Source organism: Balaenoptera borealis (assembly GCF_965194805.1).
Source record: "Balaenoptera borealis genome assembly, chromosome: 8".
NCBI lineage: Eukaryota > Metazoa > Chordata > Mammalia > Artiodactyla > Balaenopteridae > Balaenoptera > Balaenoptera borealis.
In genome coordinates, this window is record NC_138865.1 from 118,059,081 (window position 1) to 118,081,118 (window position 22,038).

Sequence of the window (22,038 nt, forward strand, 5' to 3'; positions counted from 1 at the left end):
GGAAGCAAACACAAATGAAGGCTGTCGACTCTCATTAGCATCCTCTGGTGCTCTCTGTATCTCCATATGGAGAGTGTGCAGTCAAGAGAAATTAGGGGTTCACGTGGGTGAACTTCCCATGAAACAAATCACTCATGGAAATAACTCATCTTTTTTCAATTGTAGTATTCAATATGCACTGCTATGGATAACCAACTTCTGGGGGCTACTTGCTAGTTTCAAGGAAAATGATCATTATCAGGTTGTGTGTCAAATTAACTTGAATTTTCCTCATGGTTCTAGGAAAAGCAAAATGCTGAACCCTGGGCTATTGATGTGCTGTGCGACTAGGCAAAAAAAAAAAAAAAAAAAAAAAAGAAGGGAAAGAAAAGAAAGGAAGAAAGAAATCCATTTCCTCAGAAGACACATTTAATGAGGCAACTGGGGGGTCTAAGGTGATAAATTAGAAATTCAACTAAGGGTAACAGGCTTAAAGGAAAAAGCAGAAGCTTGATGAAAAATGCAAGGGGAGAGAGAGAGAAATGTTTTTTTTGTAAAGTGTTCAGCTTCATACTGATAAATCTATGCTTGTTGATCATTTTAGCTATGATTGCTAGTGTTTAATGTCATTCATCTGGGACTCTATTACATTTGTTCTGGGATACAGAAAATAAAGGAAAAAACAAAAGACTCCAGAGTGCCTACCTTGCCATCTTCTGTGTAAACGTTTTCATTATAGCCCTTTACTATCGTTCGATCAATGAATAGGCTCCGCATGACGACGATCACTTTCAACACCTTTCCCAAGGTCACCTGTCAAGACACACGTGTACAAACATGAACGCTTACACTGGAACATGCAAACCACACGAATTGGGCAAGACAATGAGAAGGAGAAAGGATCACCTCTCCTCCTGTTCCTGAGAGACGCACCAGTGGACACTCGGAGGAAAGGCGCGGTGGTCGCGCCTTGTGCCAGCCTCCTAAGGCATTTAAGATGGCACAGGTCCCAATTCATCTAACTACTCTGAATTTATTTATAATATTGGCTTATAAACTCTCAGGATAATTTCCAAATGTTTACTATCTGCTGGATAAAGTAAGTTTCCCTTTTTTTTTTTCCTGTCTTAAGATTACCTTCTTCAAAGACAATCCTACAATTCTGGCCTTCTAGGAGTTAGTGAGCACATTTGTTTTCATATTATGTCATGAGCCTATGTACACCCATGGACTATGTAGAGAGTACAATACAGGGATGAAAGGCAGGCACCAGATACCCCCTGGTTGAACTTTTTTTTTTTTTTTTTAATATTTATTTATTTGGCTGTGTGGGATCTTCATTGCGGCACAAGGGATCTTTTTTAGTTGCGGCATGTGGGATCTAGTCCCCTGATCAGGGATCGAACCCGGGTCCCCTGCACTGGGGGCACAGAGTCTTAGCCACTGTACCACCAGGGAAATCCCTGAACTATCTAATTTTAACAGCTAGTAAAAAGTGGAGCAGTTCTGAAGGTAAATGAAAAGTAGCTGAATTTTATCTCCAAAAAGGAACATGGTCCTGTAAATACATCTAAGTGCTTTTACTCTCTTAGAACCTAAGTACATGTTATAGATTAAAAAAAAAAAACAAAGAACAAAAAACAAAAACCTAAAAAAAGTGCAGTTTCATACATGCCAGGGAAAAAGTGACCTGCTGGGCTTGCCGAATAGGCTCAGGCTTCAGAATAGAAACAGCGCCTTCTTTTCTTTTAGGGGCTCAAGAAACCCTTCTGATGAGTTTGTCAAGCCTCCTCTTTCATTTCCTAGATGAGACCCTAAAAGCAGACTCGGCAAAGGACCCAACCCAAGGCCCACTGTCTGGGTTGGTCCATGAGGCTCTGACATCACAGAATTGGCTAAAAGGAGTCCTGCTGGGCTCAGACAAGAGTCTCTGCCCCAAGCAGCAACCCGGATCCCGCAACTCCAGCAGCAGGCCATTTCTTGGGACGCCACCTTCAACCATCCTTTCCTTACTTCCTCATTCCTTGCAGCTCTTAGCCTACTGTTCAAAACAACAACGGTCTTCTCTTCTTGATCAGTCCTGGGTGTCAGTGAACATTACTAATACCTAGTTCCTTCAATAACGTCTAGTGCTGAGTTGATCTCTATATCTATATGCCCCAAATAGTACAGAATATAAACGGGGTAAGAAAAAGATGTGACACGTTTATTTACATTTAAGAGAATGTTAAAAGCACCTTATTTCTGGATAGTACTTTTAAACATTGCTATACCATGTAACATTTAATGGGTCATTTCTTGCATAACTGGAAATCACTCTTTAAGGATGCCAATAAACCAGCAAGGTAGGAACAGAAACTCTGTCTCTAGTTTACATGCAGTCTTGGAAGGAAGCAGGGAGGGAGAGGAATCCAGTTATAGTTTTGGCAGTCATAAGCACTGAAATTAATAGCCTCTCGCGGGGCTAGAGTGAAGGTCCAACATACCCCCTCCAACAGTGCCACCATTTTCTAACATATTTTAACTCTCTTTGCTAAAAAGCGTAGATAACTAAGCAATTGTTTCCTTAAAAGGAACGAAATCTAGCTGACTTTAACTGATAAATTCCCTTAGTAATCTCTCAAGCTTCTTAAAATGAAATTAAAAAAAAAAAACCACACTGAAGATACTAGAAATGTTATATTTAATTTTTTTGTTTTTATAAGTGATTTTTGGTATTTTAAAGTCAACTAATAGTAAAATAGTTAATAAACGCTTATTATGGAACAATCTAAAATTAGAGAAAAAAGGAATAAAATAATTGTTTATAGACTTTCCATCCAAAGATAATCACCACTTTAACATTTTGGGGTACTTCCTTTTAGTCTTTTTACTATCAAAGATGCATGGTTTTTGAATTTTTCACATGTTTATAACTGAAACTAAACATATAATTTCAAGTCAAAATTTTATTTAAAATTATGAGGTAAGCATCGTTCCATACTGCTGTGTAGTCTTCAAAACTGGCATTACACGTGGCCTGGCATTCTATTGAGTGGCTATACTATAATTTCTTTAACCATTCTCCTATTGCTGGGCATTAGTTGCTTCCAAATTTTCCCTAATATTAATATTAGGCTTCAATGTGCCCTTTTGTTCACCAAATTTTTGCTGCATTTGGCATTATTTCCTGAGGATAGATTGGTAGAATTGTAATTACTAGGGCAAACAGTACAAATATTTTAAGGCTTTTGATACAATTTACCACAAGGGTTATTAAGAACACTCTTGTCAGCACTCCACTCTTATCAGCAATGGGTGCTATTAAATCAAAACAAAACAAAATAAAATCCACCCCCTCCCAGAAGTACCGACTTAATTACCTTCTTTAAACCTTTTATTATGGAAGACTTAAAAAAACATATACAGAAGTAAATGAAATAGTATAAAGAACCTCCATGGACCCATCCCAATGTCAACAGCTACAAGTCTCAGCAGATCTTTGTTTTACCTACACCCTCACCTACTTTTCCCTTCCTGAATTATTTTGAAACAAATAACAGCCATGGTATCATTTTATCCGTAAATATTTCAGTCTGTATCTCTAAAAGGGCTCTGAAAACAAAAAATCATACCCATGCTGCCACGCCACATCTAAAACAACAACAGGAATCCTCTAGTGTTATCAAACCTGCAGTTCAGTCAGTGTTCATTTCCAACAGTCTCATAAATGCCACCTTAAAAAAAAACTTTGCTTGTATCAGGATCTGAGTATGGTCCACACAATGGAACTGGCTGACCTATCTCATAAGTCTCTCCTAAACTCAAGGTATCCCTCTCTCTATCCCCTCTCCCCATTCTATTTGCCGAAGAAACTGGGTCATTTTTTCTATAGAGTTTTCCACAGTCTGGATTTTGCGGATGGCGTCCCGGTGGTGTACATGTTACTCCTTGCTCTGTACTTCCTGTAAATTGGTAATTAGATGAGATTCAGGCTTGATTTCTTTTTTTTTTTTTTTGGCAAGACTACTTCACAGGGGTGTCACAGACTACCAACAGGAGGCATGTGAGGGTGGGTGTTTCAGTTTGTGCTGCTGGCAGCTGATGGCCCATTACATTCACCAGGGGTTACAGACGGTCGTATTCCAATGAGATCAACAGCCTTCATTTATTAGCTGGAACACTTCTATAAAGAAAAACTTCCCCTATCTACTAACTGGTTACCCAGTGGTAGAATTTATTATGTATGTGAGAGAGGATAAATGCTCAATTCTTTCCATTTATTTACCAGCTTTCTTTTTTCAAACTTTTAATTTTTTTTTTAAATTATTTATTTTTATTTATTTATTTATGGCTGTGCTGGGTCTTCGTTTCTGTGCGAGGGCTTTCTCTAGTCACGGCAAGTGGGGGCCACTCTTCATCGCGGTGCGCGGGCCTCTCACTATCGCGGCCTCTCTTGTGGCGGAGCACAGGCTCCAGACGCGCAGGCTCAGTAATTGTGGCTCACGGGCCTAGTTGCTCTGCGGCATGTGGGATCTTCCCAGACCAGGGCTTGAACCCGTGTCCCCTGCATTGGCAGGCAGACTCTCAACCACTGCGCCACCAGGGAAGCCCCTAAACTTTTAATTTTATATTGGAGTATAGTTGATTGACAATGTTGTGTTACTTTCAGGTGTACAGCAAAGTGATTCGGTTATACACATACCAGTTTTCAAACAATGCACTGTTTCACTAGTTTACTTCCAACGTAGATGGCTTAGTTTTTTTCCCTTAACATTATTATAAACTCAAAGAGTGAAACATATTTGATATATTTTTGTCTGACGCAATTCTTCTTCTTATGGATGCTCGAACTGTCCTGTCTGTGGCTGGTGGGCATCTTTTTGAGGCTGAATCCTTTCGTCGTAACCCTAGTCTCTGTGACGGCTTCCTTGCTGTCTGGTATATGATACCCCGGGCCTGTCCTGTACGGTTCCCACCTGAGGTCATGAATCAGCCATCTCCTCAAGCAACTCTGGTTCTTTCCAGTGGGAAATGGCATTTCAAGACCGCAACCAGAGCAAGGGGCAAATCATTTTTGGATAGGTTAAATTTTTTCTTTTTCATTCTATGAATCTGGATTAGGATAGTTTTTCCTTTCCCCCTTTTTTTCTCATCCTACATTCATGTATTGAGGTTTAAGCGTTTCATCTTCTTTTCTAATAAAAAAATAAGATACTCCGCATACGGCCCCCCCACTCCTGCCCCCCCCATCATACTTCGCACCTCTGCCCGCCACCCTCAGCCCGCCATCCCTCCCCCCACCCCTCCTGCCCGCTTTGCCCTGGAGCCCTGGGACAGGCTGGGTCTCCATGCCCCGCCTCGTGCGCTGCGGCTTCACGCTCTCAGGGAAGGGGCACGAGCCGGGAAGGCTCACCAAGAGCATTCCTCCGGCTTGTGTCTGTCCCGGGCTGTGCTGGTTTATCGACACCCAGTGCTATGAAGTCTGGCTCTGGTTTACTTCTATTATCTCTTGGACCCGTCAAGGTCTATGAAGTTTGTCAATTCTTATTTTTTATAGAGCCAGAAAAGACCCTGGTACTCAACTAGATTGCATATGCATAGATTCCTGGCTTTTTGAATTTTTAACACGGTCATAATGAAACTGCATACACAATTTTGAAGCTTAACATTTCGAGGCTCTGGAATCAGGCGCATTTGGAACAGGGTCTCGGCTCTGCTACTGGACAGCTTGGCCCAGTTACCTACCTTCCCTGAACATCCCTTTCCTCCATCCAATGGAGATAATGACAGCAGCTCCGTCTCAGAAATGGCCGCGAGGAGTCAAGGAGACAATGCACCTGATAAGGGGTGTGGCACAGGGCCTGGTTCCCAGGGGCAGCTATTGCTACTTAGCCCAAAACCTTGTCTGGACCTCACAGAGGCGAAATGACTTGAAGCCAGTTAACATCAAAGCTGGAACCAGAGGGCTGCTGCCTCCAGTCCAGTGAAATTGCCACCTATGCTAATCTGCCTTTCTGCTGTCACACCTGGGGCTAAAGGGACACTGCAGAGAGCGGGTGACAGTTGTGCAGGCCCTGAAGTATGAACAAAAATGTGCTCCTGTTGAATGACTGCTGAGAGTCTGCAAGCCTGAGGTGCAGGCGGAGTGGGGAAGGTACGAAGCTGCCGCGGAGGCTGATCTTGCTGACTCCCAAAAGAGGCCATTTACTGTGAAGGTCAAGTCCACTGGGACTCTGTGCCACACCTGTCACTTACAGGCAGGGTGGCCGAGGGCAAGTCGAGCCACCTCTCGTGCCTGCTCACACAGCTGCAAAATGCGGAGGGGCCCGCTGAGGAATTAAATGCGACGATGATCCACGCGAGACGCATGGCCGCGGGCGTGGCGCACCGCACAGCTCACTGGCCATCAGCCTTCGTCCTCCTCAGAGGCGGTGCGGTGGAGAGGGTCCTAGGAGCCCTTCAAGCCCTGCCCTCAAGATGGAGCTTCGTGCGTGTTCTCTAATGTTCTTTCCAGCTCGCACGTCACCCTATAATGATTCAGATTCTTATGTATCTGGACTGTGCCGGTTCCTAACGTATCTGGATGCAGCAGGTTGCAATGACCTTGGAGTTTTGGTAGACTGAGACAGTGGTGCAGCATATACAGGCCAACAGACATCGTTCTACAAACTAGCCAATGCTGGCCATGGCTGGAGCAAAATGCCCAGAGACGGGACTACAGGTCGGTGCCTGGCAACTGCTATGGGATCCCACAAATAAAGCTAATGCATCTGGTAATGAAGTGGGCTTGCCGTTGCCAAGGTAACCCTTCTTCTACACTGAGCAGGTCACTCACTACTTCTGTGTCTGTCCCCGTGTGCTCAGATGGCAAGTTGTGAAGAGTCTAGGGGTGCACTGTGCTTCCCCAACGGCAACCAAGTTGCGCTTGGAAAGGAAGCCGCTGGGCTGGACCACCCAGCCGGCCATCACCCTTCCACGAAGTGCCCTTAGAGATGCTGTCACAGCCCATCCCCTTGCGGGGGCTGCATCAGTGGTCTTCTCTATCTGTTCTACGGCAGTCGCCTACCAAGCTGTATGGCATTGGGAGAATTTCTAGTTCACTATGGCGAGGCAAGTCACAAAGTGGGAGGCAAGTTGAGGAGAATAGCAAAGATATTTCGTTCTGCTCTGCCGCTGACTGCTATCCAACGCAAACGTAACAAATCTGGTAGTTGAGACGTTATCTACACTGGCAGACCGGGTGAGCTTGGAAGGTGGGAGAAGCTGATCGCTTGCAACCTCACTCCCCTGGGCTTGTGCAGGGAGAAGGCACCCTGAGGCTGAGCAGTAGCTGTGTCTAGGACGTAGCGGAGGCGAGCTGACCAGCGGCTTATTCGCACGAGGAACCTGGACTGGACACAGCCCCCCCCCGGCCCGGCATAAAGCACGTGTGTGGGAGGTGAAGTGGGGAGCACAATATTTGTCACTCAGACAAAGGCTGCATGGATGAGCCCTGCTTTGGGGGCAGGGATACAGTTTTAAAAAACAAAAGAAGCCAACCATACATATGTGTGTCCACAAATGTTATTTTCCAGGTACAGACAAGGTAAAAGTTTACTGTGTAGGTGTCCTTAAGGGGTCTGCTGTGCTTGAAATGATGTTTTTCAAAGTGTAGTTAGAAAGGGGTGGGGAGGGAGGGAGAGAGGGGCAGACAGGCACCTACAGGAGGTTCAGGAACAGTTTTTCTTCAGTACAGAACCAAGAACCTTCCTCTTTGTACTAATGACAAAGAAAGATGAGGATAAAGTGAATGATCCCAATAAGCATTTATTTATTGAATATATAAGTGGATGTGTTATGTGAAGCACTGGGCAAGGACACTACTTCAGAGAATCATGTAAATTTAGAGCTGGCAAGTTTTAAAAAGTCATTTTCTCCAACTCCCCCATTTTCAAAGGGGTAAACTGAAGCCTAGAGAGGTTAAGAAGTCTCAAACATGGCTCCTACCTGGAAGGAGCTGATAAAACTGACATACGCCTGAACTAACTGGAGGGCGGTACACGGCGCTTTACCACGTGGGGCTCACCGTGTACTTGAGAAGTTTTGGGGAGAAGAGTGCTGCGTCACTGAGCCGCCGGAACACACCTGGTTGGGCGCCTGTCCGTTTTACCCCGCGTTTTGAAAGGTGGAGTTGGTGGTATAGACGAGCACTCCCCAGACGATGTCCCATGAGACATTCCGCCAAGAGATGTTCTTACATGTGACCTAGAAAAAACGTTCCCCCAAGCTTTTCCCTGACGCCTGGGGGTCTTCCCCCGAGTAATGCGGACACCCCCTCGGCTCTATGACAAGGACTGGGGCGCGCCCACGGGGCCGTAGTTTCCTCCTCTACCTAAGAACCCTGCCGTACAGCCCAGGCAGGTGTCTCAGTCTCATTCTGAATAGAAGGAAGCTGAGGTTTAGCAAGCTTTGAGGGCAAGGTCACTGCTGTTCTGCGCAGGGCCGGGCGCCTGCCTCTTGCTGTTTCCCCTTCTCATGCCTGGTCCATGACCCCGCAGCAGCGGCTCTAAATCACAAGACACGGCGACCACAGAGCCTTGGACCATCTAATCCTCGAACCGCCTGCCGTATTTTCTGGAACTCTGGTAAGTGGCTCAAAACCGTGCTTCACAAGGCTCCTGGCTTCCCTCCCCAATGGCTTTATACTCACACTCCTAACCTCATCTATAAGATGCCACTAAAACACTTGCTTTGTCTAATTTTAGCGTTTTGTTTTTTTTTTTTTTTTAAAGCGAGCGCTCTGAATCCTGCACAGCTGCCAGGCATGTGCCGCCCTGGCAGAATCGTGCTGGGACGGAACTGCTCTCCTGACAGCAGGCCTCGCAGAGCTGCAGCAGCAAGAAGGACCGGGACCCGGAGGTACAGAGGGAAACTGGCTGCTGCTGCTTTCTAGGAAAACGGTAAAACCGGAAATAACGGAGACAGACCAACCCGGAAAGGCTGAAACGCTGGCCAAGCTGAGGCAGAGAAGATAAACCTGCTGTCGTGGCTGGAAGAGGAGGTCCCTGGTACGAGGCGCTGGACGGACAGTACCAGTCGTGACAAGAAAACGGGCCACGTGACTTGGAAACCAAGAGGTCAGACGGAGGGAGCACCAACGATAAAACTGATACTCCTCTACGCCGAAGGTCACTTGTTGTTTGCTCAATGGGGTGGCTCAGTTATACCTCTGATGATGAAATGCAACGCCACGTAGTGTGATACAAGAAAGAGAAAATCAAACTGGAAAGCGACTCCCATGGACGGGCTAGATTTGAGATGTGAAGCCTCAAGAGGTAAATTATATCTTCCCTTTTAACAAAGACCTAGGAAAAATAAGGCAGATAAGCTGACTTTAGGTTCTGTCTACCAACAAGTTAGAAAATCAACTTGCCAGCAAGGCAAGCAAGCATGGGAGTTTCGTGTAAGGACTCTGGGGGAAGAAAAGACCTGAGTTTAGATTTCAGCTCTGCCCCCTCCTGGCTGTGTGACTTGAGGCAAGTTACCTGGCCTATGAAGCCCCAGCTTTCTTGCCTGTAGGACCCAGCATAAGGCTGCTGTGAGGAGGAAATGACACCAGACTCGTGAAGGGCTTAGCACTGTGATTCGGACTTGGCCAGTACGCCATCCGTGGTCATGCTGGGTGACTCCCTCCTTGCCCTTGTCATGGGGCACAGGCGGCATGGGGAGGGGGCGAGGGCCAGGGCTTTGGAGCCTGAGAGACCCAAGTTCAAATTCTGCCTCTGCCATGTACAAAGCAGCGTGGCTCTGGGAAAACCAACTCACGTGAGCTCTGGCTTCCTCGTCTCTAAGGTGGAACCCTTTATAAGGACTGGGCACTGCTATTAAGTGTCCAGGGGAATCACTACTGTCACTCGTTACGTGGTAGCAATTGCTGTATCACTGCGGTAATCCTTTTTAACAGTTACGAAGCACCCCGCCTAATAAGATAGGTTCATTTTTCTTTAGGTGGCTTATTCCCTTGATGAGCACATTTGAATCATTTCCTAAGGAGCCATCAGTGTTAACAATCTGGGCACTTCTGATCTTCCTGAACCCATTCCTCTCTTCAAAAGTCACAACTGCCCTGATGGGAGTGGAGTTTCATCAGAGACGTCTTACTCATTCTCCAAGTTCGTTTTCATGACAAGGAAGGATTAAGAAATCAGTTTCCATTTCATACGATAAATAACAACTTCCTCACAGCCTTCCTCTCTCATCTGGTTTCATGTTCCCCTCAACGACAACAAAATTCACACACAATGTAAAGAAGCAAAAAGACAACAGAGAAAAACTGTGCTTCCTGACCTTGGTTTCTGGCTACCTTACAGGGTTTCCCTTGCAGTGTCATGAAAAATCCCCCAAACCGTCAAAATAGAATTTAGTTCATTTTCATTTATAAAACATACATTCAAATATATAACATAAACCCCTCTGGGAAAAAGGAGAATACGACGCCTGTATAAAAATAGGGCATCAAGATTCCAAAAAGATGTTGTGAGAATGAAGTGGGATACGGGTTAGCTGACAAAAGGAGAAGCTGACTATTGTTTTCTCCAATATGCTGAAAACGTCAAGTTTCTACTAAGGGATGTGATGTGGAATCCCCATCAGCACACACACCCTTTACTTGTCCCCTGCCCTGAACACGGCAGCAAGGAAGCCACCGCACTCAACGTTCCCGTCTTGCAGGACATGCCTGCTGCCCGGGAAGCAGCTATTTTCTGTCCTGGGCGGAACCAGTTGGCCCAGGGGTAGGAACTGGGTCTGGTACAGAAGGTTCTCCCCATACTGGCTAGGCCACGTAAACTGCCTCCTTCCAGAATCTGGCCTGGAGAACATGGAGAAGACTGGGAACCAAAAATAGCACTCCTGTGAGAAGGAGGCCATGTAGCAAGAGAGGGTGGAGGAATGAAGTGCTGGGGAAAGGAGGAGGGGAGACAGACAGACAGACGGACAGACGGACGCCCTGGAACCTGGAGCTGCGTTGAACTGCAGATGGCTCTCCAGTTCTCCCCCTCCTTCCCCCCAACAGTTACTTGTTAATGCATGTCATGTGCAGGCTAGGCATTAGGTACACAGAGATAAACGCAAGAGACCTTCAGAGAGCTAACAGTCCTGGTGCAGGAGACAGGCAACAAATAAGTATATAAATAAAAATGTATAATTTGCCAAGAGTTTTAAAGGAAATAAACAAAAAGGGAAGAGCTCAAAGAAGAGAGATTATTCAGGCAATACCTATGTGCGAAAAAAATGACATTTAGATCAGATGATTCAATTATTCGCTTGTTCATTGAATTCACTCCAGTATTTCTTGGACACTCACTATTGTACCAAGCATCGGCCTAAGGATTAGAGATGGAGCAGTGAACAAAACATCTCATAAGGGTGCATTCTTGGTGGTGGTGGTGGGGGGGGCGGCGGGATGAACAGACAATAGAGAAACAAAAATATATCATCTGTGTGGGGCTAGGAAGGCAATAAAGCTGGGTGATGGGGTAGGTTCACATGCGGTAGAAACCTACTACATAAGGTGAAGCTAGGCCATGCAGGGTGCTGGGGCAGCGGGCCCGGCCATGGGAGGAGCCTGGCAGAGGCCTGGGCGGGAAAGATCCGAGGAAGAAGGAGGAGGCCGGTGGGGTGGGCAGCAGAGCGGCAGGCGCCGGGCAAGGGCAGGCCGGGGTGCTCGTGAAGGGCAGAGGCTCTGACAAGAGGTTAGTTGCATCTGGGGTGAAGTGGAAGCCGCTGCAGGGTTTTCAGCAGAGAAATGACTGTGTGCTTTGATGTGTGCTTTAAAGAAACATGTCCTTGGCTGCTTGGTGGAGAGATCAAGAGAAGAAACAGGGAGACCACGAGAGGACGATGACAGCTTTGACTGGGGCTGTGGCGGCAGAGGAGGTGAGACGCCAGTAGATTTCAGATAGAACGAAGATGGAATTGAAGACAGGATTTGCTGATAGATGGGCTGTGAAGTGAGAGAAAGGGGGGAACTAAGGAAGCTTGTAGGTTTCTGGCTTGAGCACCAATTAGATGGTTTTGCTATTTACTGAGATAAGATGCGGAAGCAAAGGGGTAAAACAGGGGGCAGGGAAAATCACTTCTCTTTTATGAAGTTTAAGACACTTCCGAAATGTCTCAGTGGAGAGATGTTAAATGGGCAATTTGGAGACTGGGCCTCATGGCTGAGGTCTGGGCTAGACAGTTCAAGTTTATGAATGATCTTATCAGGCCCTGATTTTCAGGGCAGTCTGGGTGAATTCAGATGACCTGAAACTTCACCCTAAACCCACGCAACCGAGTAGCATTATCTGGGCTCTGAGGAGCTCAGGGGTGTCCTTCCCGGAAAAAGGCGGGTCTGTGGACTTCAATAGGAACCATCCCACTGACTGGGCGATTCACGTCCAGGCGAAGGTGATCCCCACAGAGATCTGCCACTTGCCACCTGCATTAGAATGGGACCACGGTGCCCTCTGGCAAATGTGGCCCCATTACACCTCGACTTCTGTCGATACCCTGTTAGGCAGCACTTGGCTTTTTAATATTTCGACTGTAGGCTATGTGCCAACTTGACCTTGACGTAGAAAATTTTAATTCAAATCAATACATGGCCAAGGTCACTTTAAAATCCAATTAATATGAATGGGAAAATATGTCCCACAGTTCTGTGAGCTGAAAATGGAACACTTGCAAGTTAACAGCAACAAAAGACACAGCCACACAAGTCTGTCTGGGTCCTTCTGTGTTTGATAATGCAGCTAGCTGTGTCCTTAAATACAGGCAGGTCTTAGAACACCGAAAAACTTTACATGTTTTTGGCTTCTGTTTAGGGGAGCTTAAAATTAAACTGTAGGTTCTTTTGAAGACAAACATAAAATGTACTGAAAACTGTGAATTCCTACACCTGACTTTAAATAAATTAAACCCTGGACTTCAACTCACCCAGGAATCCCTAGAGAAATCTAAGGCTTTAATAGAGTTCGAATAGTGGCAGTTTGCATTTATATAGAACACCTTCACAAAACTGCTTGCAATGGCAACCATAACATAAGGGGAAACTGAGGCAGATATTTCCAAGACCTACTCCTACTAGCAAAGGCAACCAGGGCTACAGGTCGCTTCCTCCTCAGATTTACCACCTCTGTCCCCACATTTACTCCTTAGTGATTTTAGAGAATTGCTTACTCTATACCAAGAATCAGAGAATCATGCAACAAATGATGAGGACATTATGGTGACTGGGCTCTTCTAGGTTGTTCTCTCTTCCTTCAGCTTCATTGCTCTCCCAGCTGGAATCCCAGCTTTCCTACCCTTAAACCAGGTTAGAATAGAATATAAATCAAGCATCCATCTAAAAAGATAAAATTGCTTTGTAACTTTGAGGAACGACTGCAAATTATGTAAAATTGGAATAAAATATTATGGATGCCAGTGAAATATCATAAACCTATTTCTCAATTTATTTTATATTTGGCTATTTAAAAAAAAAAAAAAAAAAAAAAAAAGGCTGCTGAAGGGATTGGAGCTGAACCGAATGAGGAAAGGCCCACTTTGGGTGGCCTTTTCAGCATCCCAGGGAATCCTCATGGGTTTGAGGTGCGGATGTCCTGCAACATGGGGCTGAAAAGAAAGCTTCAACCTGAACGCTGCCGGCTAAGGTCACGAGACAGTCGTGTGAGGGCGTGTGTTCACCTCTCCAGATTACACTGCGGCAGCAAATGAAAAGCAGCCCAAGTCTCTGCAGCCAAAGGACAAGCTGCTGCCTGGCATAACGTCTGTTCTGTCCTCCCCTCGTGGACTGGTTCAAAGGATCGTTTCGCACTCTCCTTCATTCGAAAATAATACAAACCAGCAGACTTCCCATCCATCCCTCCCTCTCCCCAACAAACACCAGTTACCTCATCTGTTGCTAGCATTAATGCTCTTCACACACTCATTCTTCTTTAATGATGCCTGTTTGTAAATAGCAAGATGGGATGCAATTAAACTATGAGAGGCTAAATAAACACACATACTAATTAGGATCTTTACAAGAGATTTTTTTTTTCATGTATAGACTGGAATTTACCTTTCATTAATCTAACTTAATTGCAATAGTGCACCGATAAAGAGTCAACACAAATTAAGTGCTCTAAATAATCTCCCCATATTAAGGGTGAGCAAGTGATCCTTCCTTTGGGTAACAAGCCCTGTTCTGCAGAAGGAGGGAATGAAATGGGAAAACAGCACTGCTAAGCATCAGGAGAAGGATTTCGGCAGTAAGACAGGTATGGCACCATTGTCACGATGCTGGCGCTTCAGATGCCTGAAGTTAATGAGGTCAAGGTCATAGGTTCACACTGCTGCCTTCACCCTTCATGAGTCGACTAGCTTTGCTCAGTTCGGAGGTAGCAGACATCACCCCTCAACATCTGTCAGCTTTCTGTCACTGGTTCCAAGAGAGAAAGAGTAAAGGTTTGGATCAATCAGTTCAAATCCATTCCCACCCCTAGAATAACAACGCCCAGAAACATTTGCTCTGTGGCAAGGCAGTACACAGCAGAGATTTCTGCATGAAAGGGACGTCTGTTAAGTGCAGGAAAAGAAAAGTTCTGGTGTTTTAACCTTTGATTCTAGAAGGTGTGAAGGATTATATACATTTGGCAACTAAACTGAACTGAAACAGAATATGATGGTGTAGCAACATTAGACGTCTTTTTTGCAAAGGCCTCGGAGTACCAACAATTTATTCATTCAGCAAATATTGACTGAAGCCCTCCAGGTAGCAGGCGCTGGCTGGATCAGGCTCAGGAAACTACTTTAGGAAAAATGTCACTCGCTCCAGAACTCTTTTCACCTTTTACATATTTTATTTGTCCTTCCCTGATCACTGCTGCTAAGTCATGTATCATCTTCCTCTTTGTCAAGTACAGACACGCACGGACGCACAGAGGCCCCAGCTTCCCTCCTGCTCCCTAACTGGGCCAGGGGTGCCACTGGCCTGGAGACTGCAACTCTGAAAAAAGCCAGGTCCTGAGAGGCCCAGAGGGGCAAGATGGCTGAGGCGACGGCCCTGAGGACCTGGGACTCTACATTCAGCTACACGCCCAAGGCAGCCGCAGCCAGATTCCCCAGTGCCTGATTTTAAAATAAATACTTGGGATGTCCTCCATGACAACATTTCCCAAACTGTCTTCCATGAGAAGGGGTCTGTGGCCAAATAGGTCGGGGACACTGTGTAGACATCCTCTTCCTCCTGCAGATCCACAGTGTACAAGGGCATATTAAAGGCTCTGGAAAGGACTGCAGTGAAGGAACCTGCTTAGCTAGCTTCGTTTAACCAGTGAGGACTTCTGAAACTTACTGTGCACACCACCCTCCTTAAGAATTCCTGTTGCAAGAAATCCACTTTGGGAAACACTGTTATATTACCACCAGGAAAGAAATACCCTGCCTATTCAACCAGTCCCCAGCAGCCTGGATCCTATTCTTCCAGTTTGATACTACACCTCAGCTCACTCCCTGCCTGCCTCCCTCCCCGCAGGTAGAAGCCAGCAGGGCATCGCCGACCCCAGAGCCTGGAACCCACAGGACCTGGGCTCACTGCGCACCAGACCAACAGAGGCCCCGATGATGGAAAACGGCTCCCTGACAGACTGTGGATACAAATGTATCAACCCTAAGATGTTTAATTGCTCCCAGTTCAAGAACTTTCAAAGATTCACTCAAATTCACTTTTATGGTTACATTGTAAGTCTCTGAAAATCCTACTCTTGTAACAGCAGTACCGACAGCCCTCACTTAATCACTCTGGTAGATCATATATAAAAACAAAACAGAGCTAAAAAAATTCATTCCATGTTAGTGAGCAGATGTCTAGCCCATTTGCAATTAATACGACCCACTTCCATACAATCAGACTGCTTAAAATTCCTGGAACAAGATGTAAAAGTTAAGATGCAAATGTTCTGATTTTAATGAGAATGAATGGAAGCTATAAAATCCACTCTCCCTTTGAGGGTAGGTACAATCTACATATAAGTCTCAACTGCACACAAATTTATCAACAAAACAATCATTTGATAAAGCTTGTGTGAAAGAAGAAAACAGAACTGGGAAAGTCAGGAGTATATTTGGAAAGCATTTCCTACCAAGATTAAATGTTATCAAAGCCATTATTCTTTTAAGGAGTTTTCAAGAAAACTTGACTCATTTCAGTACATTTCCCCCAGTTACCCACACGTACTAGGAGATTCTTGCACTTCTTTGAGTCCATGAGACCTTGTCAGTGGACAGTGTAGAAGGTGACAGAAAAGACCATGACTTTGGTGCTTCCTGGATCACCCTTCAAATCCCAGCTCCATCATTTCATATGACCTTGAGTGAGTTAGTTACCCTTCTGAGCCTCAGTGTTCTGTCTATAAGATGGTGATAACATCTTGTGTTGGTGTGAATATCAAATCAACAGGGGTGTATTAAAGAGCCAAACAGAGTTCCAAGCACATGGCAGGCATATGAAGTGGCAGCAATTATTAGAACTATTATACTCACGGTGGCAGGGGCATACTTGTCTAGGATCTAAAGACAAGTCTCACCTTTCACTTTTATTTCTCCCTGCTTGGAAGGCCCTCCTGTCGGCTTACCAAAACCTTACCCTACCCCTTCCTCGATGGTCCAGTTTGGAAGTCTCTCCTGCAGTCTGTATTTTCACTGGGCAGCAGTGGGTTTCTCAAGGTGTGGACCCCACAACTCCATTTGAATCAGACACCCCACCCCTGGTCACCCTATTGGCTCTGGGCCGGAACTGACATTTCCAAAAAGCACCAGAGCCTAGTCAGTCTCTGAACGCTGGGGAGACGCCTAACTCGGGCAATGCTCAGTCGGCCTCTGTTGAATTAAACAGCAAAAACCAAGAACTTGAACTCTCACAGCACTTACTTGTGCCCCTTGTCTTCATTCATTCGTTCCACAGCTATGAAGGGAGTGTCTCCTCTGTGCCAGGCACAGTTCTAAGCCTGGAAAGTTGACAAGGACCAAGAAAGAATCGGATGACATATTTTCCTGGGGGAACTCACAGTTTCGTGGGGTATTCGCTCCAGGAGGAGAGTAGAAGGGCAGGGGCCAGGCACAAACACTCCTTTTATCTTTCGTGACTGGCACAAGCCCTGTGGAAACCAGACACTCAGAAACTATTTGATGACAACCGTGAACAAAATCAACAGGGTAAGGCTTCAAAGGCACAGTAAAATTCTTACAGAGATTTGGTAGTGGTTTGGAAACATCCAGAAATGACAGGGCATGCAGTAAAACAGAAAGAACGTGTACTCTGGAGGTAAACTGACAGAGTTTAAGCCTCAGCTTTGCTACTGATTTGCTATGTGCTTCGGGTAACTTATCTTGCCTCTCTCTGTGCCTTACCTACCTCACAGGGCTGATGGGAGATTACACTGCAAACAGCACATACGTTCACTGAATAAATGTTTACGGGGCACTCAGCATGTGCCGGGCACTGTTCTAGGCACTGCGGATACAGCAGTGAACAAAACAAAGTCCCTGCCTTCAAAGAGCTCGCCTTGTGGAGGGTGGAGATTGACAGTAAGGTAATGCATAACGCGCCATATGGTGAAAATGCTATAAAGAAAACAAAGCAGGGTAAGGGACAGAATGGCAAGGGGTGGGGTAGGGTGCTATTTTAAATAGTGCCGTCAGGGGAGACCTAGAAGCTCTCAGGAAGTGAAGGAGAGAGCCAGGGGCAGAGGGCACAGTTGGTGCCAAGGCCCCGAGGCCGGAGCAGGCCTGATGTGCTCTGGGAGCAGTGAGGAGGCCAGTGCGGCCGGAGTGGATTGAGCCAGGGCGCAGTGGTGGGAGACGGGGTCGGGGAGCAAGGGGACCGTGTAGGGCCTGAGAGATCGTGGTAAAGATACCTCTAGGTGCGATGGGAAGCTGGTAGGGTCTTCTAGGCAGAAGAGTGACATTTCAAAAGTAGTGTTCTAGCTGCAAAGTGATTACAGTGTGTGAAAGGCTACAGAGGTGCGAGGGTGGGAGGACGCTGCAATCAGCCAGGTGAGAAGGGACAGCAGCTTGAACTGGGGTGTCGGGTGGAGTGGGTGAGACGTGAGTAGATTCTGGATGTATTTCTTTCCTTTTTTTTTTTCCTGACTCTTTTTTTTTAAATTGAAGTATAACTGATTTACAGGGTTGTGCCAGTCTCTGCTGCACAGCAAAGTGACTCAGTTATACACATACAGACATTCTTTTTTATATTCTTTCCCATTAGGATTCTGGATGTATTTCTAAGGAAGAAGCCGCAGGATTTACCAATGGATTGGCTGTGAGAGAAGGGAGAGGCAGAGCCCACACCAAGACTTCTGGTCTGGCAACAGGACGAATGGAGTCGTCATTTACTAACACGGGGACCACTGCCCACGCGCAAGCGGCAACGTCAACCGGCACCTGGGCCTGAAGTCTGGGGAGAGACCTGGGTAAGGATGTAAACCTGGGCTTCAGCAGCAACTATTTAAAACATATTTAAAATCCTGGGATGGATGAGATCACCTAGGGAGTACGGACAGAGAAGGGACCAGACCCAAGAACTGAGCTCGGGACACGCCAATGTTTTGGGAAGAGGAAGAGGAATCTATAGAGAAGACTGAGAAGGAATCGCCAGGGAAGTGGGGGAAGATCCTGAATAAGCAGCAGCTAATATTATGAATGTTAACTTTAAGGCAAAACCCAACAGAGCCCCTACTTCAAAATTCTGTTTGACAATCCTCACATCTCTGTAGTTGAACAAAATGGAGAAAAAACGGATGCCCTATAAAATAAGCATGATCACCGAGTAGTCATCTTAAAAGCAGACACAGAGACAGTCACTATGTAATTTTAACTAAAAATATAATTCAAGAATGAGGAGAAAAAGGAAGGTGAGAATTCTCATCTATGTTTAAAAAACAGATCCCACATTATTGCAAAGGGTTTTTGAACAGAAACGAAGAAATTTTTCTTATGTTCACAATGTTTATGATCAACAGTCAACATGGTAAGTAAGCCATGAACAAGGCCCATACAATTTCATGATCTTCAACAAATGTCTAGCAGAAATCACTGCAATCCCCCCCTCCCCCCCACACCCTGCCCCCATCCTGGCCGGCTGAGCTCACCAGCGGCTGGCCTGGCTCCAAGGGTTAAGTAACCAGGTGATCTTCACAACAACCCCACGAGAGAGGACCCTGATCAGCTGCGTTTTACACGGGAGGAAATGACGGCACAGAGACATTAGGTGACTGCTCAACATCACATGGCTAGAATCGGCCGAGCAAGGAACTGACCCCTAGCTGGGCTGAGCTGGGCTGATTATGACGGTGATGAGAATGACGACAGTCACTACTCCTGTAACTACATACAGCACAATCAGTTAAATTAATTTTAATTAAAATTCAATATAAGATCATTTACAAAATTAATAATACTATAGACCATATTAGTATAAACTCATGCTCATCTTTTAATTCAATTGCCAACCGAAATGGATGGTGTATGTCACTTTTATTAGAATCGAGCAACTGTTGTGTCTCAATGCACAGACACAATGAAAAGATTAAATGGAGGAAAAATCAACTGCGTAGATTGGGATTAGGGAATAAAATAAAATACCAAGATAAACTGCTTTTAAAATCAGTTGAAGATTTAATGCAGCTCCGGAAAGTTTCGATTATTTACACGCTTGGTCTATGCAGTGTAAATCTGGGCTAATGAGATTCAATTGCTGTGTATAAATCTGAAGCAGGACACCCGACTGTCTAAAGAAAATAGCAGCTTGGACTCCTGTGTTAATAACTCTTCGAAACAAAGATTATGATTCGGGAAGAGTAACATCATTTTTGCTTCACGTTATTGATTGCAGGGGGTATTGACAGAAATGGCTCCATTTGGTCAAATATAAGCTCTGAGACAAGTTGCCAGGGAGTCAAAGAATCTACTGATCAGTATTACTGTTCTTCTAATAACAAGACCAACAGTGACAATTTATTTATTTATAATTTTACTTATTTATTTATTTTTGGCTGCGTTGGGTCTTTGCTGCGGCACGCAGGCTTTCTCTAGTTGCGGTGAGCGGGGGCTACTCTTCGTTGCGGCGCGCGGCTTCTCATTGCAGTGGCTTCTCTTGTTGCAGAGCACGGGCTCTACGTGCACGGGCTTCAGTAGTTGTGGCACGCGGACTCAGCAGTTGTGGCTCACGAGCTCTAGAGTGCAGGCTCAGTAGCTGTGGCGCACGGGCTTAGTTGCTCCGCGGCATGTGGGATCTTCCCAGACTAGGGCTCGAATCCGTGTCCCCTGCATTGGCAGGCGGATTCTTAACCACTGCGCCACCAGGGAAGCCCAACAACAATTTACATTGTCTCTTTGCCCTATGGAAATTATGAAGCCCCAAGAGAACCCTTCTTCTTTGTAAAGTCCCCCGTGTCTAGTACCAAGGGCTAAGCAGTGCTACGCACGGGGGTGGATCGCAATAGATGCTCACAGGTACCCGGCCGGGTGGAGCACTTCCCCTAGGCTCTTCGTAAAGGCTTTGTGCGCAGTGGCACATGATTGTAGGTACTGTCAAACGCATCTTAAAGCAAAGTGATCCACTTAAGATCAGTGCAGGACACTGCTGCGCTCTTTTTAACACACGCATAAACAGGACTTCAGGAGCACAAAGGATGGAACTATCTCGGCCTGAAGAAATAAGGGTAGGCTTCTTGAAAGGTAACATTAGACCCCAATCTCAAAGAAGGCACGGCAGTTTTGCCAGAAGGGGCAGGAGTTGGACAAGGACACCATAGAGGGAAAAGCAGGCACAAAGCATAGAAGCAAACGGGCACGGAATGTTTGGGGAATCTTGTGGTTTCTAAGGAGCCCCTGGAAACGAGGAGGTATTTTCGCTTGTCACATTGAGTGTGGAGAGCCACTGGCATTTAGCATTCTGGGGTCAGGGATACTAATCATTCTGCAAGATGCCACCAGCTCCATACAAGGAGCGACTGTCCCATTCAAAATGCCAGTAGTGCCTCCACTGAGAAACACGAGAGGGTACCCAGGTGGTGGGGGGAGATAGTAAGAGGGGAAGAGGTTGGAAAGGAAAACCGAGGCCGGGTTATAAAGACCGCCCACATACGCTTCCCTAAGGAGGAGGGCTTTACCCTGCAAGCAAAGGAGTAGGAGACTGGCTTGGGGAGACCTGCCCTTTGGAATGAGCACTAAGTATGGAAGATGGAGTGGAGGCAGAGCGTCCAGAAACAAGGAGACCAGGGGATCAGCTAGGTGGCTGCAGCAAGAATTCCGGCAACAGGAGATGAGAGCGGGGAGGTGGGCGGGGGGCCGACTGGGAGGTGGGAGGCAGGATGGACAGCGCGTCGGGGAGAGTGTGCAGGTGGCATTTTGTGTGTACGGGGACGGCTCACTGCTGGAGCTTTCAATTTGGGGTCATCTTTCACATAGTATTTGATCAATACAATTCTTGTATCTGCTACAAAAATGAAGATAAGTGATGGAGCAGAGAGCTACCAAATTGGGAGCAGGTATAAGACAAGAAGCCTGGAACTCAGGTACCCTGGAAACAGACCCAACACTTTTGCCACTGAATAAAACTGAATTAAGCCACACACACAAAAAAGATAGTTGTGGTTTTACTACTACTTTTTAAGGTAACTGTGCATTTACTCAACCCCTTTTTCTGAATTTTGAAAACAGTTTTACCCTGCCTCAAAAAGGCAAGTGCCACAGGTTTCCACCAGACATTAATTTCATCAATCAATTAATAATATTTAAAACTAAAATCCAATGAAACTCCTTTGGAGTTCGAATAGCTTTCTCCAACATTTAAATTCACTATTATAAATGCTAGCCTAATGAAATATACCTGGTAGAGTTGGTGGAATGTGCTTCCCAAGTTTGGGGGGATAAATGCAATTGAGACGTGTTGAGGGAAACTAGAGGTCTGAAACATGGGCTTCCAAGGCATCATTAGAAATGACAGACCCCAGGAATTATTGGCATATTAGCATTGGGGGTGGGGGGGTGGGGGGGGTTCTGGGATGCCTA

At 45.8% G+C, this 22,038-nt stretch overlaps 1 protein-coding gene across 3 annotated transcripts in view; it reads right to left on the reverse strand.

Moving 5' to 3' along the window:
- Positions 1–22,038, reverse strand: part of MED27 (mediator complex subunit 27) — a 204,398-nt gene that overhangs the window by 32,162 nt on the left and 150,198 nt on the right. For all 3 annotated transcript variants that reach the window (XM_082400827.1, XM_082400828.1, XM_082400829.1), the window contains exon 5: positions 685–792. In XM_082400827.1, coding sequence (XP_082256953.1) covers positions 685–792 — 108 coding nt within the window. The remainder of the gene's footprint in view (positions 1–684; positions 793–22,038) is intronic.